This window comes from Primulina tabacum, chromosome 7 (assembly GCF_025594145.1).
Source record: "Primulina tabacum isolate GXHZ01 chromosome 7, ASM2559414v2, whole genome shotgun sequence".
NCBI classification, from domain to species: domain Eukaryota; kingdom Viridiplantae; phylum Streptophyta; class Magnoliopsida; order Lamiales; family Gesneriaceae; genus Primulina; species Primulina tabacum.
In genome coordinates, this window is record NC_134556.1 from 34,644,489 (window position 1) to 34,670,497 (window position 26,009).

The 26,009-nt window shown below is 36.6% G+C and overlaps 1 protein-coding gene across 1 annotated transcript; it reads right to left on the reverse strand.

Moving 5' to 3' along the window:
- Positions 1-2,161: 2,161 nt before the first annotated feature.
- On the reverse strand, positions 2,162-15,946 carry LOC142551426 (acetyl-CoA carboxylase 1-like). The gene is made up of 32 exons (XM_075660661.1): positions 15,632-15,946; positions 14,569-14,953; positions 13,984-14,190; positions 13,744-13,905; positions 13,488-13,580; positions 13,312-13,407; positions 12,955-13,128; positions 12,514-12,607; positions 12,239-12,426; positions 12,098-12,148; positions 11,981-12,020; positions 10,856-10,980; positions 10,665-10,781; positions 10,499-10,573; positions 10,363-10,419; positions 9,981-10,085; positions 9,771-9,857; positions 9,513-9,704; positions 9,257-9,445; positions 8,996-9,106; positions 8,805-8,891; positions 8,527-8,703; positions 8,009-8,086; positions 7,792-7,914; positions 7,407-7,676; positions 6,999-7,327; positions 6,137-6,374; positions 5,694-6,049; positions 5,381-5,594; positions 4,859-5,035; positions 2,635-4,785; positions 2,162-2,536 (listed from the first exon to the last, which is right to left on the reverse strand). Exons 2-32 carry the CDS (start codon positions 14,941-14,943, stop codon positions 2,480-2,482), a joined length of 6,795 nt encoding a protein of 2,264 aa, XP_075516776.1. The 5' UTR covers positions 14,944-14,953; positions 15,632-15,946; the 3' UTR covers positions 2,162-2,479.
- Positions 15,947-26,009: the final 10,063 nt, after the last annotated feature.

The following is a 26,009-nucleotide window of genomic DNA, read 5'->3' on the forward strand; positions in this document are numbered from 1 at the left end:
CATCAGTCAATCCGAATGAACATGTTCAAGAAGAACAAGTCAATACGATATCCACACCAATTAATTTTGATATTGTCACTTACGTAACGAATAACGTTAGATACGTCAGAAGACCCTCTAACACTCAAGTCGTCAATCACCACAAAATATATGCTCAAAAAACTACAAAGCTTATCGAGCATAAAATGAGAATGAGATTCTCTATTTATTTTTTGTCTCGAAGATGGATATAACTTTGAAGTTGTAGGCCCAAATTTTTGCTTAATAATGTTATGGGTCCAATTTGGGGATTGATGACTTTTAATCATCATTTGTGCTTTCTTCTTCTCTAATTTTATTAATTGTGATTTTCATACTTCTAATTTCAATCTAATTTAATCAAGAGTAGATCTCTTGTGAGAAGGTCTCACGAATCTTTATCTATAAGACGGATCAACCCTACCGATATTCACAATAAAAAGTAATATTCTTAGCATAAAAAATAATATTTTTTCATGGATGACCCAAATAAGAGATCTGTATCATAAAATACGACATGTGAGACCGTCTCACACAAATTTTTGTCTTTAACTAAATATCCTAAAACGGGTTATTTACCCATCACATTTATTTTTCACACATAGGTTTCGGCTACAAACGTATATATAAAAAAGTTTTTAGCTCGTTGTTTTACAAGAAGCTTTAAAAGGAAAATTTTCGTCCTCAAATGTTCGTCTCCTTTCAATTTCGATCATATGTATTGTTAAAACTGAGATTTACTCGTGCATTTTTCAATTTTTGACGATTTTAATATATTTTTTCAATCACGTTAGCGTTAAATTAGCACCACGTTGGCACAACATCAACACTATGTTAGGAAAATGGATAAAAAGTGCGAAAAAATATGATATTAAAATTGAAATTTGACAATATATAAAATCAAAATAATAATAAGACAAATGTAAATGACCAATATCGTAATTTTTCCCATTTAAAATGAGGCAAGAATATATATTTTTTTTTAAAAAACATTTGTATCAACCCTCTATTCCGAGAGTAGGTTTCTTGTGAGACGGTCTCACGAAACTTTATCTGTGAGACGGTCTCACGAAGCTTTATCTGTGAGACGAGTCAACCCTACAGATATTCACAGTAAAAAGTAATACTCTTAGCATAAAAAATAATAATTTTTCATGGATGACCCAAATAAGAGATATGTCTCACAAAATACGATCTGTGAGACCGTCTCACAAAAGTTTTTGACATATTCCGAAAGAGGTTTCACATGCATCGGCAAGTGATATGTAAATTTGAAATAAATAAACCCGTATTATTGAAACTGAAATTGAAATAAAAATAATAATAAAGCAGTTCCCGGCCGGCACCTTGGCATGCATTAATACGGACATTTTTCCTCATCACACAATATATCGAGAATAGAAGATGTGTTTCAACCTCAAGTTCTTGCTGAAAAAGAAAAAGAAGAAGCTGAGAGAAAAGGCAAAGGAGAAGGAGAAGAATGTAATAGAGATGAAGAAGAAGAAAAAACTTGAGAGAAAGGAAAAGGAGAAGAAGAAACAGAGGGAGGAAATTAGAAGGAAGGCAGAAAAGGAAAAGAAGAAATCTGAGGAACAGAAGAGGAAGAGAAAAGAAAAAGTAAAAAACAAGAAAATCAATTAACATCCACTGATTTTCTTATGGTGATTCCTCTGCCAACGTTGCATATTCTTTTTAAATCATATTTTACTTCACTCGTATGATTTTAGGTTGTTTCTTGATGTACAAACACCTTATATTAGATACAAAGAAGGCGAGCCTGACCTCCAGCAGGGCACAGGGTGATGGATGAGATCACTCGCCCACCGAAAAACATTTAGTCGATATAACATCATCCTGAAACCAAAGTGCAATCACGAAAACAAGCAGACGAAAATGTGTGCGTGCACAGTACTCATAAATGTATGCAAATATTCACGCAGGATATTCGATTTTCCTCCTCACAGAAAAGGATAATTCTGTAGTCCGTTGTTCAGTTGACTTTTTGACAAGCTCATGTAGTTGCAATCACACTGATGAGCCCCTTTGGATTCAGCAGAATGGACTACAATCTAATTATTTCTACTTGCAAACTAGAGTTTCCCAGTTTTTTATTCTTCTCTAATGTGAGCATGGGGCACCCCAGTGATGAATATTCTCGATTCATGCTAGGAAAAAATGATGTTTCTTACAGACTAATGAAGTTTCTTACAGACTGCTACACAAAATCTAGGATACATACAAGGACTGTCGGAAACTTCATCAAACAGACCCTACAGATGGTAATGCAACTTCCTGCCAGCGTAAATAATTAACGATAGTATCTACTACACCATCAAGAACGAACATTACACCGACTCTTTACTGAAACATGCGGACTATTTAATGGAACAAAAAAGTTGCATACATGGTAGAAAAATTCCCATTCTGATCTACATTTCCGGAAACAGAAAAGTAAACTGAATCAACCGAGCACATCTCTTAGTTCATCAATCAATTGATCTTTGATTGATGGATTCACCTGCATAGTGTATCATTTAGATTTCAACATCATTATGAGAAAAAATCGGGTAAAAAGACATTAAAGCATGGACACCGAGTGAACAAACGATAATTCACCTTTTTTAGGAATGCAGCAAGACCTTGAGGTAGTGCGCTTATATCAACTGGGGAGTTTTCCATGTTCGACAACTGTATCAATATCTTTTGAACACGCAAGTCCTGTAGTTCTTTTTCATAGTTTCTTGAATCAGCTTTCCATGAAAAGAAAGCTTCATCATCTATCCACGAACTTTCTTTCCCTCCAGAAATGTGTGATCTTAGGAACCAATTCTTAATCATCTCCATTGCTGATTTATAGTCAAGCTGTTGGCCACCAGCATCTCTCAGAGACTTGACCAATTCAAACTCGACAATTCTCCGGCGCAATCTTCTATAGAAGAAAGATCGAGATTTTTTCCATTCTACAACTTCTCTGATAACCCCTTTTGCAGCCATTCTAAGTGAAGTATCATGCAGCTCCGCAAATTTTGTGGCTATCTGAGTGTACAGTGGCAAAAGTTGTTTTTCACGTGCTTTTATTTGTTTATGTAAATCTTCAAGAGTTTCGTGTGTGGCAGCGGTTCTGGATTCTAGAAGTTTTGTCTTTAGAGCAATTAGCTCGGGGTCGATTCTACTCATGCATTCCAGCAATTCTCTATTTCGAAATTTGATCTCAATCAAACCTTCTGGCTCAAGGACATTTCCTCTGGCCGTTTGTTCTGCATACATTTCAACATGATCTGGATTGATCTTACCATCCACAACCACCCAAGCACCACCACGGAGCTCACCCATCATGGGTATGTATATGAAAACGGGTTGTTTGTATGTTCTAAGGTTCTCGACAATTGTCGATCCAGCTTGTAATATACCTTCAAATAGGTCCCTCTGCCCACCTGAAAATCCTCTCCAGTTTGCAAAAATGAAGAGAGGCAGCTCTTCTCTGTTAAAATCCATCAAGGCTTGAGCAGTCTTAGACGCAGAATCGGGAAACCAAACCTGCCCTGCTTGGGGGACAACTCTTTCATGTGAATCTAGCTGTCCAGGATCTGCAGGAATCACTTGCATCATAGTTTGAGTCTCCACGGCAACAATTCCCACAGGAATTCCTCCAAGTTTTGCACGGCCAGTAACAACGGTTCTTGCCCAGCCTTCCAGTGTCTCAATAAAGCTTTCCCTGTCAAACATGCCTCCAATCCACTTCCCGGAACCATTAATAACACCACAAATAGCTGCCCTGGGATCACATGATGTCTCTGGTACGTATTCAACCGGCCTATCAGGAGGATCCGATGGAGTCAAAATTGGAAGTGGCCCACCAGCATATGGAGGAACAAAACTTAACCACTTTAAAATGGATGATATCCCCTCAAGATCATCTGAGACAGTGAGATGAACGACCCCATTAGTCGCCATAATTTTGGGTCCACCGAGCTGCATATGGGAGCTGTACACCTCCCGACCTAGAAGCTTATTCAATGCAGAAAAACCAGTGAGAATAATGGGTTGATCGAGTCTTTGAATGCACCTCATACCAAGACGCGCAAGATAAGCACCAATCCCAACAGTTCTGCCTGTCACATAGGTCAGAGTAAATGTTTCCTTGTATGCCCTTGAATATGCACTGGCAATGGCACCACTACCAGTTAAGTTTTCGACCCCTAAACCATCTTCCTTACCTACAATAGTATCAATTACCCATCGGCTTTCGCCAATTGAGAGCTTTAACTCATGTGCCATGACAGAAGATTCAGTGCGAGCATAATCCTCAGGAGTAAGGTAAATATATTGGAAACCACGCTCAGGACATGTTTCATCAGACCAACCAACTTTGAAGCAAGATTTAACTTCCTCTGCTACACCAATACGGGCCCCTGAATTTGCTGCCAGATAAATTAGAGGTACTTTCTGAGTGCAAGCTACATCAGTTACAGCCTGAAAAAATGCATCTTCTCTGGGGCCAAATGAACCATTTTTGAAGGTTACATCATTTGATACAACCAAAATTGTTCTTCCAGAAGGAAATTCAGGTGTAGACATGTCCATACGCCAGGCTACCATGCCAACATCATTCAGTCCCGGTTGTTGCTCAACAGAAACTAGAGGAGTACCCCAGGCACCTTTCCGATCAGTAAAAATAAACTCTGTAACACGGAGGATGTCTTTATCTTTAGGCTTGCTAACATCAGGATGTTGGGTCCAAGATTTGTTCAAACATGCCTCAAATGCCTGTCCATAGTTACTCTTCTCAAAACAAAATATTTTGATTCATTCTCTGAAAAAAAAAATGATTAATGTTTACCAGTGGAAAATCATAGCAATATGTCGTGTTGCTTTTCCTAGCTAAAAGTCGTTTCTGGTCAATAGTGCCCAAAGGTTTATACTGTGCATTAACAGGGCATCCATGCAAAGGGCCCTGCCCAGAGGTTGACATATACACTACTCTTCCTTTGCTGGAATCTTCAACTTCTCTGTATATCTGAAAGATGGAATGAGAAGATTACATCATTAACAGAAGTTTACCAAGTTCAAAACTAAACGTCCAATTTGGTCCATGAATGAACTAGCACTAAATGACCACAAAAAGAACCAGAGGCAACAATTTACACTATAAAACAGTCTCTAAGAAGTTGAGATTGATTTTTGCGATGCGGAATCAAATTTACTAAATCACTGTAGAAATCGTTCAGAATCCAATAACCCACAAAATCAAAATTGATTTTTTTTATTTATAAAGTTTCAGGACAAATCGTCTCTCCAAATAACCAGTAAATCCTGATTCTGGATAATACAGTCACATTGTGCAAGTCAGAACACCACTTACATGCACAATACAAGTGTGACCTGTGACATTTGTGACCACAACTCTCCAAGCACCATTAGCTCCTCCTTCAGATGCTATCCAAAGCTTAACCTCCCACACACAAACACCTAATCGGTGCATTTTCACACCAATTGATGCATTGATTTCATGTGCCAGATCCTCTAAGATTTTCTCCACTGCAGCTTCTTCGTGTCCATCAGGTATCTGGATCTTTCTGAAAATGATTTTGTAAAAAAATTCAACCTTAGAGTTGATATGTAAATAAACCCTTGCACACTAAGAATAGCCGAATAAATAGTTCAGATGATTTTACATGTGGAATGGCAAAAGATCGTCTATCTGTTGATCTCGCAAGATATAGAGATACATGTGAGCATGGTCAGCCCTGATGGCAGAATTATGAGAATTAAGTTCAAGCTCTTCGATTGCAGACATTAAGGACCTCGAAATGCTCCTTGAAGTAAAGGACATGGTCCAAAGAGATTGGCTGGCTTTTTGATCCAGTCCCTGATGAACAGGCGGCAGACCCTCATCTGATAGGGGTTGCCTGACAAGTGTTCTGAGAAACATCCTCTGAATAGACAATGGCCTCTCTGGAACAGTATAAAGGTGCCATTGTCTATCCCTGGAAGGAGTATACCGTATATTATCATAACCTGTTAGTTTGTCCTGTCAACAGACGTTTGGATTTAAGCTTATAAAATTCCAAAATAATTAAAAAAAATTATCAGTCACGACAAACAAATAATAGCACACCAACTCAAGGTATATGGATAGAGGAGGTTCCAGATGGCGCAACAGTGGTGCTTCCTCATAGTAGAGTTTTTCTAATGACAAATGAAAGGAGTGCCTCATAGGACCCCTGCCTTCATCTCTCTGAATAATGCAACTAATTACACTCACTCCTGCATTTCTCAGGCTGGAGCTTACTTCTTTCTCCTTCAATATTTTGGCTAACTTGTTGACTCTCTCTTGAGCCTGATCCTCATCACCACTGCAGATAGTAAAAGCAGGACAAGGGCCCAGAAGGAAAAAAATGAGAAGAAACGAAAAGGGAGGGCACGGTAATCACATCATAATTTATTGTGAAGTCAAAAATCCAAGGTAATGAAGGTATGTTATTATCATATTTTGCATGCAGCTAAAAGAACAAAGCAATCTTTGAGAAGAGTCAAAATGTACTGGGTATAACTTCCATCCCTAGATTTGAGATTTATCTGTTCCCAAAGGAAGATTTCTTCAGTTTTGACACACGTGAAGTTCAATATAGAGGAATGATAGAAAAGATGCTGAAAGGTCCAGAGCAAGTGGAAATCGATCCTGGTGCTGGTGACCAAGAGAAAATAAACGGCAGATATTCCGAGGCTTCTCAAATAAGGGAGTTAAATGCAGCAGATACTTTGTTTCTGATCAACTTTTTAAAATATGACAGAAGTAAGCAAATACGATGGAGGGGAAGGTTGTGTCAAAAAGCATCCCGGGATACAAAAGCCAAGAATCGAGATTGATTTATATCTGTAAGCTCTTGCTATGCAAGGATTCTCTGGGTTAGCTCAGGGGAAAAGGTTTAATCTAAATGGTGATTGAGACAAACAAGCTCAGTGAACAAGTAAGATACCTATCCTGAAGTAAACTCATTTGGTTGTTAATGCCCGCCAATGCAATGTGCATCATATTACCAGAAGTAGCTGGATAAATAGATCCATTAGGAGCAACAGCTCGCGAGTTAAGTGTTGCTTCCCTTAATGAAGCACTAATGACTGTAGGCAAGAATTGGAGAGATTTAATAACAACCATTGCTCCCCACTTCCTCTCGCTGTGCTTTTGAAGCAATGCTTCATCTTCCAACCCATTCTTTCTATCGACATGCTCATCCAAGAACTCCCACGAAGCTATAAGTCCAGATCTGTGCCACTGCATCCTGACGCTCCCTTTTACGAGATATGGCTGATAATGGATGTTGAAAATTAGGTAAGAATGATAGGTTGGCTAGCATTTATTTTTCACAACCTTGACAAAATAATACCTGATATAATCTCCGCACATAAGTCTCAACGACTCGTCTCTGAAGTGTGTGATCACTATGATCGAAAAGACCAACAAGTGCATCTTCAACTGCCAATGGAGCATTCACAAGAGCTTCCATGCGTTCATCTATGGCACTTTTTCTTTTAGGAGTATCCATATTTTCACCCTCTTCAGTGAACATTTCTAATTCTGAGAGACTTCTAGCTATACTGGAACGAAGCTCACTTAGTTTTGTCTGCTCCAGCAACTGGCTGGCCTTTAATGCTAACTGTGTATGAATAATAAAGCGGTCTTGCGTCAAAAACTTGAAGTGAGAAAACATCAAGAAAATAATAATAACACCAAAAACAGCACTTGAGCCAGAAGAACACTAAATAAGCAACCTCCGAGTAGTTCGTGTGGTTGAGGGCAGAAAAGCGGATTAGTTGATTGCGATATGCAGCAGGATTAGGATACACGAGTTGTTCCAGGAGGCGTAGTATCAGCTTGTTCTTACTCCTGATGCCCTTAAATATTTCAACAAACCCACACAAAATGAGTTCATTGCTGCAAACTTGAACGTGGTAAGAGCAAACCAGGTGGCAATAAATGTGGCTATACCTGATGTGAAAGTACAATGTCCACAATTTTCAGGAGATTTTTCTTATATTGAAGCCTTAATCGTTCAATTACATCGGCCTGAAAATATATATATATATATATATATAGCATTTCAACTGTATATGATAAATAAAGTAAAATTAGACAAACTTCTTCTTCAAGAAGTTTTAGATAAGCCATTCTTTACAATTGTCGAACCACGAGATGAACTAGCAAGCAGGAATACAAAGAGAATGAAACTCTCACTAGTTAGAGGGGATACTAGGAGACCATACACCATAAAGAGCATTAGTTTACTTTAAAGCCAACAGAGAAATGAAAACAAAGAAATACAAATATCTAAATTGATTTAAAATGTGGCAATAACATTAAACACCTTTCCTGTAATGAAAACAACATTTGGTTGGTTCAAATTTCAAAGCTGAATTTCATTCTTATCCACAAATCTTTTTATGGGGAGATGGTTTGGGAGGATGTGACTTAAAAGTAAAACTGTTAAAAAATGTATGAAATGTTACCTGTATATTATCACTAAATAATTCTTCAACGGATAAATAATCTTCAAAAAGTCCTTGAACTATAACACGAGCATGGCTTTCTCTTCCACCCTCATAAGATTTTACAAGGCTCATTAGAGGCTCGACTACTCGCTCTTGGGTTGCTTTTTCTTTATCAGGATAGGAGTTCAAATGGGCCTGTCTCAGTAAAAAAAGGAACAAAGAAGCTAGAAAATGAACTCCCTGTGTCAATAAAAAAAACGGTATAGGCACGTGTTTAACAAAGATAAATAACTAACCTCAAGAACACCACGTAAATTTTTTGCTGGGAAGTCGACATTTTGCATATTTGGGATTCCTTCATACTCCTTATATTTTGTTTCTAACTGAATTTTGAAACAATAAAGCCAGATATATATTAGACGTGTGAAAAAAGAGAGAGAACCAAACTTTTTGAAGAGGAATAAATTAGTATCTACATTTGTTCAACCTCATATTTAAGATTCTTAGGCAATCTGTTAGCCAGCACAGCAAAGCACTCTTGCCACTGAAGGAAAGGGAGCTCGGGATTGTCCAAGCAACTGAGTAAGTTTTGAACAACCTGAAAAACAGAGTATATCTATAATAAGAGGTAGTTTGACAAATACAATTAGCTTCAAGCACTCGTATCTGCAAGGTTCGCGAAAACAACACATGCGTTCATGGGTCATTAAATATATTACTTAGATATTCAATAGACAAGAAAATCTACTTCGTCGATGTTATGCTCGTATCCAGCAAGAATCATGCAAGTTGCATTCAAACTTGCAGCACACCGTTGATGAACTTTTCCAGATATGGCAGTTGGAGGTCCCAGAATGGGAAAACTACCATGAAATGGTTCTGCTTTCCTTACAGCTGAAGGGTCATCCAAGTCAAGTCTTGCTATAAGTTCACCAGCCTACAAAATTGTTCGTCGGTTTCTGAGTAAAACGACAAAGCAATATCTTCGAGTTATACACGCTTACCTGCATGGCTTGACCTTCAGACATTTTAAAATGCATATTTCCTGAGGCAGGTGAAAGAAGGGGCATACACATCTTCATGACCTCAACCTCAGCATAAGGTGTGTCAGCTTCAACGTGGCTGCTATCTACAACCAGGTATCTAAGTAGTTTGCATGGTGTCTCTGCCACCAATTTGGATGGATCATGATCATTCTGTATAATGGAAAGAACGAGATAAGACAACAATTGATTGATATATCCATGAGTAACAAGTGGCACCTGAAGCAAACAAGTCCTTCCATCAATAAGAAGACGTGTTCCAGCTGCTTCTTCCTCTGCATATATGACATGGCTGTTCCCATTCAGCTGCAACAATCACATTAACAAATCTTTACTGTTATTTTGCGCTATATGTATTAAGTAATAGATGGTATATAAATTTGTCGCCAATCAGAACAAATAGCATACAAATATTAAGTAACATCATGCCTGCATCAGTAGACCTCCATCAGGAAGAGTGTGTATTTCTGCTTCAACTTCTGACTCATTCATCCTCAACCTGTAGCTTCCAGGACCTCCCCTTGCCATATTAACCTGCATGGGTCAAAGAAACAGAAAGTCAAAGAAAATAACATAAGATCCCTTTATTTAGAAGGCCAAAACATAGGTGGGAAAAATATGTGGTGGTGTAATAATTGTGTTTTCAATAGTTAATTTAAAATGTGAAATACTGATTTGGTTTAAAGTTAAGTAGGACTATGGTATTCCATATCTATTTTTTTATAGAAAAAAGAATCATTTTGAGAACTAGTATATCCAAATATAAGGCAAAAATGCTTCCCGTCCAGTGGTTTTATATATTTTAACTTACTGTGTATTTGCTGCCTTCAATATTCAAGGAAACTTGGGAATTGACCAATGATATATGCTGCAAGTGGAAGAGAACCAGTCCATAAAGAAGTAAAGAAAACAAGAAAGAACTCAAAAACTATGACAAGACCAATTACCTTGGGAGGAATCTGTCCTTTTTCAAGATAACCAACATACTCTGAAACCATGGCTGCACTGCTAGCAGACGCTTTCTGAGTTGATAGATCAGAAACAATACATTAATTTGCATAAAAAAATACTATCCTAAAGTGTTTGTATGTGTTAACACAATCACATACTCACATAAAGAGCACCGCCGACAACTGAGAGATACCAAGGGGGTCTTTCTGCTCTGACCCTCATTGCTATTCTGCTATCAAGCCATCCTGTATGTATTTTATTTTCCTTGTAATCTAATGCCTGGAAATATGTTCTCAAATATTAACTTTTATTTATACAAAAGTAGATTGACATTAGTTATATGAAATTCTCACATGTAAGAGATCAATAGTATAATCAACATTTGTGCGGATCTCTCCTCTAATCTGAATTTCTTTAAGCCCAAGAACCATATTAGCGATGGCCAACGCTCTCGATTCCCCAAAGGCAAAAACATGCCCTGCGTTAAGAAATGAAATGATCCATTGTATATTAATATTAAATAAAAGATGCTAGGCAGGCTTAAAAAATCATGTCACAAGTAGGGGTGTAAGGTGAGTCGCGCCGGCTTCACTCAGTTTGAGCTCCAAGATTATTGTTCAGGAGCTTGTGATCCCATTCACAAACCTAAAACTATTTTTAATAATTTTTATATTTAATTAATATATAATAAAATCAATATGTTTTATTATATCTATATAATAAATTGTTGTTGTTATTATTATTATTATCATACATAAACGAACTAAGCTTATGCACATATCTATGAATAGATTTTACAAATAGATATTAAGTTCGCAAGCCATCTCATGAACCGAGCTAAAGATGCTTGAATTCGAGCTGAAGCCCCTTTATTTTGAGCTGGAGATCTCTAGCTCAATTTTTTGTAGTTGAGGTCAATCATTTACACCCCTAATCATATGAACCACATTAGAACTATCATAAGCAAGCCTCAACCAAAAGTCATTCATAGACATGCAGAGAAAAATAACAATTAGGGGTGTTTGAAAACTATCAAATGATACCCCGCCTGGTTATCGAGTGATCTACCACCAGCGCATATTCATTTGATTTCGCTATGCAATTCAAAATCCAGTATCTACTGACCTATATCTTTCCATCAGATAATTTTATTAAGACAAGAAAATCCAAATGCAGAACCTATGCTCACAAAATGAAGAGAATTTCGACTAAATCAAGATCACATGTCAAAGGAACATTCAGAAGTTTTATGCAGGCTCATTCCTTGGGAATGTATTTTGAGCATATTTTTACCCCGTAACTTTAACCTCAGAGTTCCTAATCAGTAATTAAAAGGACTTGAGTGCCATCAATAATACCAAGCTCAAACGGGAAGCATATTCTAAATCAAACTACCATACCGCAGAAGCTTTTTAGTCATATAAAGTGTTGCACAAAAGCAACATGATATTTTGCATTTCTTCCTGCAATTTACTTACCAAATTGTGAATCTGAAAATTCATGAATACCTCCCCCAGACTGCGCAAATTTAAGATACTAGTCAGAAGCAGCTTTAAATTTAAAATCTCCTAATGATAAGATTTATAGACATGTACCTTGACAGAAAAATATGCCCACACATTAGGTTTGCTTTTGAAACTCAACTCCTGCTTATAGTCACCAGAATGATGCAGTGATAATCGTGAAAATATGTATATAGAACAGAAATTAAACTGCTCAATCAGACAAACTCTGACCTGTACTCTTCCACTTGTTGGCTTAAAGCCATCATCAGGATCCTCGCTTGTTACACGAACGGCCACACAATGACCTCTAGGCCTTATAGACTCTGCCTTGTCAAAGTCAAATGGAGTAGCAAAAGTGGATGTTGTCTTCCAAGCATCATAACCTCCACCATGTTCCATACCATAAAATCTCCGTATCTCTAATTTATTAAGCACGATGAAAAGCTATCACCAAAGCATGAAAAATAGTAGAAAAGTTTTGTAAGTATGAATTCTGAAAAAAAAACCTGGAATTTGCCAGAGAGGGACACCCATTCCAACTGCAACTTGCGCCGCAGGTAGATTTATTTCAGCTATCCACTCAGTGACAGGGTGCTCCACCTAAATTACGACAAGAAGATAAATCCTACTACAAATAGTTCAGTGACAGGCAATACACAGTCATCTTCACATTATCCATACGGTAGAGAATTAGTTCCAATAATCTTATCGACCCAATCTTCCTACTTGTAGCAAATTAACTTCATGTTTGCAAATTTATTTAGAACTAAAAGTGAGGTGTCTCAAAAAAAAAAAAACGAGGTAGTGTGAGTTGAATCTATGTTCATTTAACATTATCAACAACTAAAAGTGAGGTGTATAAAAAAAAATGTGAGTTGAATCTATGTTCATTTAACATTATCAACAAATAACATGAGAGTCGTATCATGATTAAAATGTTAACAAACCTGTAACCGCGGGTTTAACTCCAAAAAATAATATTCGCCAGTCTCCATACTATACAAATACTCCACAGTTGCGGCTCCAACATAGTTAACACTTTTGGCCAACCTTCTAGCTGCTTGCTCAAGTTTCCTTACTGTTTCCAAGGGCGCGACTGTTATTGGGCCCTCTTCAATGATCTAAAATAGCATTGTGTTTGAAATAATACATTATACAGTTGTTCTATGAAAGAAATGAATTTTTTTTAACAGAGGAACGCATATATGCTTATTATTGTAAAATTCAAAATAATATATGGAGACCAGAAAATAGAAAAATGTCTCTCGCTTCATATTATAATCAGAATTATTATAGAAACTAACCTTTTGGTGTCTCCTTTGAACGCTGCAATCACGGCTATGCAAAGCTGCAACATTTCCATATTGATCACAAAGCAGTTGGACTTCTAGATGCCGGCTCTGAGAAACAAAACCACAGTGATGTTAAAATAAATTGATACACTACTTAGACTTTAGAGTAGAAGAAAGAATGTTCTAACCTGAGATGCAACCTTCATTATGAATATGGGGGACCCAGGAACTTCACCTTGAACTTGCTTGAATAAAGCCCGGACTTCATCATCATTATGGACCTATAAGCAGATATGATGATCAATGCAAACTGTCGACCTACGGAAACTATGATACAAAGAGAACCAAACTTGGAACTCAAAAAAATCAAGTTCACAATTCTTGCTCCTAGTCAAAGGATACAGTTCACTTGGCACTCAACTAAAAATATGGTAATAATCATACCTTTCTAATGCCTTTACCACCACCACCCCAAGATGCTTTAATCATTGCAGGGTAACCCACTATATGGCAGCTAGATATGGCTTCTTCTGTCGTGTGCACACACGCTTCCCTGTATGCTGTATCTGGGATAGAGACCAAACAACTATCGGGAGGAATTTTCACCTAAAATAATGGCACATACATGAAAATGAGACGACGAAGAGAAAGCAAACAGGCGTGGCTTCAGAAACAGACACATACATGAGAGCCACTCCAAGGCAGAGTTGGCACTTCTGCAGCTTGTGCAATCAACGATGATCCAATTTTATCTCCCAATGCAGTCATCGATGTAGATGGTGGCCCCAGAAATATGATGCCTTTTGCACTCAAAGCATCAGGCAGCTCTGGATTTTCAGATGCATGACCCCAACCAGGCCACACGGCATCAACATGTGTTATCTCGGCCATCTAGAATTAAAGATAAATATTAGTTTAACATTTTGTTCTAAATTAATTATCCAAATAATTTGTTCTCAGTTAATTTTGTGACTATCATATCTGACAGTCATATGTTCTACCTATCTCTTGCGCATGCAAGAATGAGGCTAGTTATGCAGAAAGCATGTCGATGCAAACTTTTTGCAGCTATAGATTCTTAGAGAGGAAATGGAGATTGAGATCATGCCAAATTTATTACTCCAATTCCTAGGTTAGTGCCAAATTGCCCTTAAAATCTACCTTGGGACAGTTTCAAACAACCCTAAATGGCAAAATCCATTGATGCAATGATAGAAAATAGAGTACAAAAGAAAAAAAAAGTAGACAGACAAAATTACGTCCACAAACCTCAACAATGAGTTGCACATTAGCATAGTTATTGTTGTTAGTGCCTCCAGGCACTTCAACAAATTGATCGGCTATCCTAATATGCTCTGCATTTATTCTCATATCCTCCGGAGTAGCCATAGCCACCAACAAAATCGCCTTCTCTGTGCCAAATGTTTCATAAGCCCAAGTTCTAGTGCTACGTATAAACTTGACAGCTGCCATTCCATTGTTAGCAATCAAGATACTACGAATTGGCCTCTTCCCTCCAAGGGCATGACAAAACTCATCCACTTCAAGTACCGAGCTTGCTGACCTTGACAGAGCAGGACCATTTACATATTCATTGGCATGCCTACCACCGACTGCCACTTGCCTTCTTTGGGCTTCTGACATATTGAAGTGGCTGAAGAAAACAACATTCATTATGAACACAATAACATTCATTATGAACACAATAAAATCGGTTTTTTATATATGTTTTGTCCAATCCCATGTAAAACTTAAGTATCTGATAATTAAGACCAATGATTCTAGTACTAGCTTTTGGCCCTTTAGGACAGCTCCATAACAAAAACCTAAGGTTTGGCAAATAAAATCACCTAGATCAAAAATAACAATACGATATTTTCAGAAACCGACATTAGGGGACAAAACAAAATCTTGCAGATTATTTGAGAGCAACCATTCGTGAAGCAATATTTGCCTAGAAAAATGAATTAATCAATTCGTAGTCTATCATCTGAAATACCAGTAAAAAAGAGTTACTATACAACAGTAAACGCATTCAATGTAAAAATACCGAACAGCTGACTAAAGAATTAGAGACTCCCATACAACGAAGATCACTCCCAAGAAAAACCATAGCAAGAACTGGTTGCAGGAAAAATGAAAATCAATCATAATAAACAGAAAACGTGTAAAACAACGAATTCAATCATGTAAAGTTGAACACTTTAAAATCCTGCCAAAACATTCAGGCCATATTGAACAAAATCCCACCAAAACCCTTTATCCAAAATCAAGAAAATGGAAACATTTTCAATTCTCTTGAGAAGCAGAAGCAGCAAGAGTGGCGACTCACCTCCAATCAAATAGAAACGGAGAAAGGCTGAAAGCAGAGAAATTCTCAACCGGGTTAGCTCTTACTCTCGAGTATCACCAGATTCAAGCAAAGAATAGTACCCGAGGAACTCGATATGACAGGTAAATAGCTGTTAAGTACACCAAATTCTTGGGAGGAGGAGGAGAAGTTAGTGAAAGGATCACTGCACGTATTTAGTATTATTGGTTGGGAGTTTGGTTTGGATTGGTTGGGCTCTAAAATATGAGCGGCCAACTTTAATGATACAAACACGTGGTACCTGCCTGGTTCTTCTCTCACACCACGCTCACCCTCCATCCAACCTACCACAAAGACTCTTGGATATCTGAATCTGATTGATTATATTTATTATAAAATTTTCTCATTTGTTTGTCAATAAAAATAAAAAAGTTGGTTGAATTAATATACGAAAGATAATCAGTTTAATCATTAAGTTTATTTTACATTTTCGTCACGGCTCATATAAACTAGGTTTTCATTCAGGAACTTTGTTTTGTATTTCTTCGTCGAAATACTTGGTGTCGAACATATCGATAATATCATATAGATATTAATTTGTATCGAAATTGCGGGACTAGAAATACAAAATGTTGGCAGAAACTTATGTGAGACGGTCTCACGGGTCGTATTTTGTGATACGGATCTTTTATTTGGGTCATCTATGAAAAAGTATTATTTTTTATGCTAAGAATATTACTTTTTATTATGAATATCGATAGGAATTGATCTGTCTAACAGATAAAGATTCGTGAGACCATCTTACAAGAGACCTACTCCAGAACGTTGGTGTGTTTGCAGGGCATCCGGCAATTACGTGCGCTTGTAGTTGATGTGTCTTTGGTTGCTAACAAACTTTTTCCATTTATCTAATCCCTTTGACTTTAGCAATAACATTTCACATACTTACACAATCTCATATATATATATATATTTGGTGATCAAGAATACGTAATATGATATAAAATCAACTTAAAAAAATTATTATATGTTGGTGTGAAATTATTAAATATATCAAAAATAATCTTTTCATGTATCTTATTTTTTTAGTAAAATTAGAATATGGCATGCTATGTGTCTAAATTTATTTTATTTTAGATTTAGATTTAAAAACAAAAAAGAAATTAGCCTATATTTTATATTTATTTAAATAAATTTATAGGGTATCAGTTGCCAACAAATCATTGATTATTTATCATCAATTGCAAATACATACACAACTTATTATTTGCATCACATATCTTAAAATTTAGTTAATAATATACCAGTTTCGATATCGATATTTTGGTATAAATTTAAATATTTTCAAATTAAATGGTAATTTAAATATCAATTAAAAATGGTAATTTTTACAAGAATTGAGAAATTAATAATTGGATGCAAATTAGTGTCCTAATTAACCAAAGATCACGCCAAAATCTTTAAGAAAAAATAAATATATTTTGACATTGTTAAGTTTAAAATATCTTAAGTTTTGGCAATAATAAAAAAAATTGAGTTATTTTAAGATCACACCGTCAATTTCATGTATTAACAGAACTCTAACAACTGGAGATGTCAAGTCATTCATACTCTATCATAAGCTCAAGTTGCAGACATCATCAGAAGATCATATATTGAATTTGTTTATAATCAGACTGTCTTTTCATAGAAATGTTTTAACCAGACCGTCTTTTCATAGAAGTGTTCAGAGCCAGACCATTCAAACTATAATTACAATCCAATCGATTAGACTCTAACATATTAGATAGATACAATATATGGGCTATTAAACACGACTTTAACATAATAAGATAGAGACAACATAAAGGTTTCACCGTTTTAGGTACTTGGGTTCCATATGGTAGTCATAGACTGGTCATCCGAAAGGCATTGCTCAACTGGAGCACCAGCCGTATAGAGCACCAACAATCAGGCAGATTGAAGGTCACATCCAGAAAGATCTGGAGTGAGCAAAATACAACTGGAACTTGTGGGTAATTTTGCCTTGATCGATATAACATTTGACGCACACATGTCGTACTCGTACGCTTACACACAAGTCAAGTCTTTTCCAGTGTAAATCAGACCCTTGATTTTCACCTCATGCGCAAGCGCAAACAAGATAGAGCATCTTGACCCATTCTTACATATTGACAGAATATAACTAACTCAATATAAGCTCACTCATACTAATATTATTTTACTATGAGACGATCTTCTTTCACATTAATCATCCACTTATTAAGGTCACACCTAAATGGAAAAAAAAAACCCAATAGTCCTTCAAAGTCCAACATAAAAGTCATTTAAAACTCTATGATTTTAAAAACAAGCATATTTGTTTCATTTGTAGTTGGTTTCACTTCGGAGTTTTTAAAGATCATTAATTTATATGGACTTATATATATATTTTTTGTTTTACCACGACGTTATATGTTGTTTGACTTTTATCTGTGAGTGAGAAAAAATAACTAAATAAGATTTCTCAAAGCTAGTAGTTTACCAAAAAAAATTGTAAGTCTCAATTTCACTTGAATGGTAGATAGAAAATTAAATGAACAGAATAAACGTGTTGTTAAATTCTATCAATTGAAGAGTCACCGTCAAAAATAAATTTGTAACAATTCTAAGTAATATTCGAATTGTTTTGGCCACTTTAGCAATTTTAAAATGATTTTACAAGATTTCAAGTTTTCTCTGCGCAAAAAAAACTTTAGTCAATCGGTCAGCATTGAAACAGATGAGGCGACTATTTGAAATATTGTTTATTTAAAAAAAAATTGAGTAATATTGGATCAATCATGTCATATATACCTCATTATATTCCCTACTAAACATTTTATATTTTACTTCAAATAATATAATTCGTTATCTATTTTCCATCTAAAATCTTAAATCCAAAAGGTGTTTGGCATATGCTTATATTTGATACGATGAATTCATATAACGGCTAAAAAATCGTCCGATCATGTAAATCTCTCATGTTTTACAATTTCCTATCTTGTACTTTGTTTATTCAAAGACCCTTGTTCGGCCACACTATATATCACGGAATGTGTAATAACATTTCAAAATAAACATTCATTAAATTAAACCGGGCTCATTAGGGTAAAAACCCATTTTCATGTTAGAAAATAAATAAATAAGTGGAAGGTAAGTTCTCATTTGTGTTATCATTTTTTTGTCGAATTCTTTGGTTTTGGGTAAGACTGACTTAAACAGTACCTCCAACGTTGTGTTCGAAGCGCATGTCACGGTTCACTACTTTATCTTAGAGTTCTCATGAACGACGTCTGCACGCTTAGATCCAACAATTTTTTTCCTGAATTTTCCTAATTCAGAAACTATTTTATTAGGCTAGACCCCAAGAATTTCATTCTATATGCATGGAGAGGTAGGCCACCAACCATTCATCAGAACTTTCGCGATTAAACTGTTACAATCATCTGGCTGATGGAAAGGATAGTTGTTCAACAAGTTTTTGTTACTTTCATTTACTATTATTATTATTATTATTATTATTATTATTATTATTATTATTATTAAATATTTAATATTCGATATTTATGTACCATGGCATTAATACACATGGAGACAGATTTGGAAGAGGTGGGTAGTTGCTAGCTGGTCCCTCTATCATGTTCTAGGAAAATAAATAAATATATTTTCTCTCCTTTTTTTTCAATATTTAATTTGAAAAGGCAAGAAAAATCAGTCAAAACACATAAAAAAAAATGAGTATGTCTCTTGTGCGACGGTCTCACGAATTTTTATCTGTGAGACGGATCAACCCTGCTAATATTCACAATAAAAAGCAATACTCTTATCATAAAAAGTAATTTTTTTTCATTGATGACCCAAATAAGATATTCGTCTCACAAAATATGATCTGTGAGACTGTCTCACACAAATTTTTGTCAATAAAAATTATAGTTTCAAAATGAACTTAAAAAAAAAAATTAAAGGTCGTGTCTACATACAGTTGCATTAATTTACGATAATAGCAAAGATTCAAGTGAAGAAATCATTAACATTTATAAAAGTTGATTTGGATAATATATTATATTCTAAATCTTTAATAACTAAAACGTGGTAGACTCAAACAAGCTGGAAATAATATTTTATTGCTTTCATAATATATATATATATATATATATATATATATATATCACTAAAATTGGAAATGTGGACGTGACAGTGACCATTATTTGTCAAATTGTGAATCGTTCTCGGCGACCACAAATATCAGATATCTTTAACACGTTAATTTTAAGAAGCAGAAAACAAAAATTAAAAGGTAGAATAAAAATTAGACGATTAAAACTGTAATTTCAAAATTTACAGGGCTATAAATAGAAAATAGTTAATATATAGGACAAAAATGATACTTTCTCCTTATTTATGTGTTTGTCATGGATCACATATTTAGATATAACATATATTTCAACTTATTGCATGCAAGTCTGTTAGGCTAAGTGTGTATAACTGAAAGTAGCATTGAGATGAGTGATTTTTTGGGAGGTTTTTGTACATCAAGCTGCTTACGTTTCACCGCTTGATCTGGTTGGTAAGGAAATACGTAAAATAGTGAAGTCGAATCTTAACGGGTAAGATTGTCTCTGCTGTATATATGACCTACAATAAGGAAAAGGTAAGACTGATCTCTAAGAGATATGAGATTCCACCAACATATAGACACGCACCTCCCTAAACTCACGGATCTAATAGTTCGACCCATTAGCACCTAGGGAGGTGCACTATGTGCTGCCTTATAGAAAAATAAAGTTGTGTCTTAGCTAACAACTATAACTTTTAGCATAGTGGTAAGCGTATGATCCTAAAAAAATCGCATAAGATTGTAATTCAAATTATCTGAGGTTGCCCATTGATTAGTGGATCTGAAATGGCAGATTTAAAATCCAATAGTTCTTGAGTAGGTATCTTGGTCCAATAGTTCTTGAGTAGGTATCTTGTGAGACGGTATCACGAATCTTTATTTGTGATACGGGTCAACCCTACCGATATTCACAATAAAAATTAATATTCTTAGCATAAAAAGTAATACTTTTTCATGGAACAAAATATGACCCGTGATACCGTCTCACACAAGTCTTTGCCATAGTTCTTTCTCAAACCCTTTTGAGTTCAAGATTTAATTGTAATGAATCTCTTCAATTCCAGAACTCAAAAAAATAAATAAATCTTATTGTTTAATCTGTTAAGTAATCAAGCCATATTTGAATTCAAAGCACACCATTTTGGAATTCAACAACATAATTAACACATGTGTTGATTAGTCAAAAATAATGAGGTAAGCCATGAGGTTTTATTTTTTGTTTTTTCCCTAAACTTCACCTATAAATACCCATCCATTCTTCATTTCAAAAACACAACAAAACACAAAATCCTCTCATCTACAATCATAAGTGTAGAAGTGAGAAAAAGGATTTAGTGTGAGATTTCTTAAGGAGTGTTTATCATTGGAAGGAATAGGATTAGTGGAGAGAAAGTGAGTGTTAAAATCAGAGTGTTCTGAGTGAAATACTTTGTATTCTCAATTCTCTTGTCTTCTTTGTTATTAATAAAGAAGTGATCTCCTTGAGAGGTTTAAAGTGGACGTAGCCCAATCTTGGGGTGAACCACTATAAATATTGGTGTCCATCTTATTCATTGTTGATATCACTTATGATGTTCCGCTGCGATGTTACCTCGTTTATTTTCCTGATATCCCAACAACTGGTATCAGAGCTAGATTCTCAAATACTATAGGAAGTCCTCGTATGCTCTGTGGTTGCAGCTTAGTATGAACTTCCACATCAGAAAATGCTTTCTAGACAGTATTAGGGAAGTGGTTCTTTTGTGTTCAGGCTTTGACGATTATTCGTTGGTAGCATTCACAAAAGATGGAGGTACGCACAAGCAAGATGATTAGTCTTAATGGCTCTAATTATCAACTTTGGAAAAGTAAGATGAAAGATCTTCTATTCGTCACCAAGATGCACCTACCGGTGTTCAGCAAGTCTAAACCAGATGATAAATCAGATGCTGAATGGAACTTCGAGCACGAGCAAGTCTGCGGGTACATCCGACAATTTGTCGATGACAACGTCTATAATCACATCTCTAACGAGACACATGCTCGTACGCTTTGGACAAAGTTGGAGACACTATATGCCTCCAAAAGTGGCAACAACAAATTGTTCTATTTGAGCAAGCTTGTCCAGGTTCGATACAAAGAAGGAACTCTGGTCGCAGATCATCTGAACGAGATTCAAGGATTCGTGGAGCAGTTATCAAATATGAGCATAAAACTTGATGACGAAGTGATAGCTCTGATTGTGCTAGCTTCATTGTCAGAGTCTTGGGAGACTCTGAAGGTATCACTCACGAACACAGCACTGGGAGGAGCCGTGAGTATGGATTTCATCAAGAGTGGCATCTTGAATGAAGAGATGAGGCGGAGATCTCAAGGATCCTCTACCTCACAGTCAGATGTTTTGGTTGCTGAGTCAAGGGAGAGAAGCAAGATCAAGAAAAACACAAATCAGAAGCCAAGAAGAAGCAAGTCCTCAGGGAGATATGCCAACATCATATGTTATCGCTGTGGAGAAAACGGACATATTAAAAAATATTGTCGGCAACCGAAAAACAAACATGAAACCGACGATGAGCAAACAAACGCCATTGATGAATTCAATGTTGTTCACGAGCTAGAGCAGGAGTCCGTAAATTTGGCAACTCAAGTAACTAGTTGGGTGATCGATAGTGGAGCAACAGTCCACGTCACATCTCGAAAAGAATGCTTTACATTCTACACACAAGGGGACTTTGGTGTGGTGAGAATAGGGAATAACGACTTATCCAGAGTCGTGGGAAAAGGAGATGTGAACTTGACTACCGTGGATGGCTCTACACTGATCCTGAAAGACGTAAGGCATGTGCCAGATTTACGCCTGAGTCTGATATCAGTCGAAAGACTCGATGAAGAAGGTTTCTGTACAACCTTCTGAAATGGGGTATGTAAGATTTCAAGAGGATCACTTGTGGTGGCAAAAGGATTAAAGATGTCAAAGTTATATGTAGTTCAGGAAAATCATTCTGAAGGAGTGAACTACGCAGGGGAAGAAAACTCAACAGAGTTGTGGCACCGACGTCTTGGTCACATAAGTGAAAAGAATCTTACACGTCTTGTGAGCAAGCAAGTTCTGCCCGGTATAAAGCAGGTTCATATGAAACAATGCACAAACTGCTTAGCCGGAAAGCAAAACAGGATATCATTCAAAAGTTCACCTCATAGCAGAGCCGATAAAATACTAGATCTGGTGCACTCAGATCTATGTGGTCCGATGCCATTATCGCTCGGAGGAGCGAGGTACTGGGTAACTTTTATCGATGATCATTCTCGGAAAATTTGGGTGTGGACACTCAAAACCAAGGATCAAGTTGCAGAAACATTCAACAATTTTCTAAACTTGGTTGAACGGCAAACATCCATTAAACTCAAATGTATTCGAACAGGATAATGGAGGAGAATACATTGGAACCTTTGATGAGATATGCAAAAAGAACGGAATCAAACATCAAACAACACCACCAAAGACACCACAACTCAACGGATTAACTGAGAGGATGAATAGAACTTTGGCAGAAAGAGTCAGAAGCATGCTCTCACATGCAAAGCTCACTAAGGAATTTTGGGGTGAGGCCGTGGTTGCTGCTGCATATATATTGAATCGCTCACCTTGTGTTCCTCTCAATTATGATGTCCCGGAGCAGGTGTGGCAAGGCAAAGAAGTTTCCTATAATCATTTGCGGGTATTTGGCTGTGTTGCTTATGTTCATATACCAAAGGATGAAAGACAAAAGTTGGATGTCAAAACAAGAAAGTGCATATTTATAGGCTATGGCGAGGATCAACTTGGTTACAAGTTTTACAATACAGATCTCAAAAAGCCTATAAGAAGTCGTGATGCCATATTTCAGGAGAATGAATTCTTGGAGACTGCGGAAAAGGAGAATTCTGGATCTGAACAAGATCTGGAATGGTGGCCTTCAACGGTAAATCCACAACCGGTTGAAGATGAAGAATTGCAGAACGATCATGAAGATGAAGATGAGACTCGTGTTCACAGTGAACCACCAGCAGAAAGTTCTCGTGGTACAATGACCACACGTTTTGGAAGAGAAGTGCGACCCTCAACCAGATATTCCTCAAATGAATATATCCTGCTAACTGATGGGGGAGAACCAGAGAGCTTCGAGGAAGCTATTACCAGTGAACACAAGGATAAGTGGATGGAGGCTATGCAAGAAGAAATGCAATCATTGCATGATAATGATACATTTGAGCTGGTGAAATTGCCGAAAGGCAAGAAAGCTTTGAAGAATAAGTGGGTGTTCAGATTGAAGCACGAAGAACACAGTAGTCAACCAAGATTCAAAGCTAGGATTGTCGTCAAAGGTTTCGGACAGAAACACGGGGTCGACTTTGACGAAATATTTTCACATGTGGTGAAGATGACATCCATCCGGATTGTGCTAGGGTTAGCATCTGGGCTTGATCTGGAGGTGGAACAAATGAATGTCAAGACCGCATTCCTTCATGGGGATTTGGAGGAAGAAATCTACATGGAGCAACCAGAGGGGTTTGAAGAGAAGGGGAAAGAAGGACCTCATGTGCAAATTAAAGAAGAGTTTGTACGGTCTCAAGCGAAGCACCAAGACAGTGGTACAAGAAGTTTGAATCGGTGATAACTCAACAGGGATTCAAGAAAACCACTGTAGACCATTGTGTGTTTGTCAAAGATACCTCTGTTGATGATTTGATGGTGCTTCTACTCTATGTAGATGATATGTTGATTGTTGGCAAAGATGTTTCTGAAATCAAAGGCCTAAAGAAGCAACTAAGCAAGACTTTTTCTATGAAAGACTTGGGGCCAGCAAAAAGAATTATTGGCATGGAAATCCATCGAGACAGGTATGCCAAGAAGACCTGGTTGTCGCAGGAGAAGTATATTGAGAAGATACTTCAGAGGTTCAACATGGACCAGGCCAAAGCGGTTGGATGTCCTCTTGCCAATCACTTCAAGTTGAACTCAAAGCAGAGTCCTATTATAGAGGATGAGGAAGAAGAAATGAAAAGTGTTCCATATGCTTCAGCTGTTGGAAGTCTGATGTATGCCATGGTATGTACTCGGTCCGGATTTAGCTCATTCAGTAGGTGTAGTGAGTAGATTCCTTTCAAAACTGGGAAAGGAACATTGGGCTGCAGTAAAATGGATATTCAGATATCTACGTGGAACCTCTAAATATAGATTGAGTTTTGGAGGATCCAGACTTGAGCTTGTAGGCTACACAGATGCAGATATGGCAGGAGATGTTGACTCCCGAAAATCCACATCAGGATACCTGATTACATTTGCAGGTGGAGCTGTGTCATGGCAGCCAAAGTTGCAAAAGTGTGTAGCATTATCAACCACTGAAGCAGAGTTCATTGCAGCAACTGAGGCATGCAAGGAAATGTTATGGATGAAAGGGTTTTTGGAGGAATTAAGTTTTGTGCAAGATCAATACAAGTTGTTCTGTGACAGTCAGAGTGCAATTCATCTTGGAAAGAATCCTTCAATGCATTCAAGATCAAAGCATATTGATGTTCGTTATCATTGGATACGAGATGTATTGGAGAAGAAGTTGTTGAAGCTTGAGAAGATTCACACGGATGAAAATGGATCTGATATGATGACCAAGACGTTGTCCAGATCGAAGTTGGAATACTGTAAAGCTGTTTCAGGTTTGATCGAATTCACAAAATGGACTTGAGGGGGAGAATTGTTAAGTAATCAAGCCATATTTGAATTCAAAGCACACCATTTTGGAATTCAACAACATAATTAACACATGTGTTGATTAGTCAAAAATAATGAGGTAAGCCATGAGGTTTTATTTTTTGTTTTTTCCCTAAACTTCACCTATAAATACCTATCCATTTTTCATTTCAAAAACACAACAAAACACAAAATCCTCTCATCTACAATCATAAGTGTAGAAGTGAGAAAAATGATTTAGTGTGAGATTTCTTAAGGAGTATTTATCCTTGGAAGGAATAGGATTAGTGGAGAGAAAGTGAGTGTTAAAATCAGAGTGTTCTGAGTGAAATACTTTGTATTCTCAATTCTCTTGTCTTCTTTGTTATTAATAAAAAAGTGATCTCCTTAAGAGGTTTAAAGTGGACGTAGCCCAATCTTGGGATGAACCACTATAAATATTGGTGTCCATCTTATTCATTGTTGATATCACTTATGATGTTCCGCTGCGATGTTACCTCGTTTATTTCTCTGATATCCCAACATAATCACTCTCAATGAACAAAACATATTTC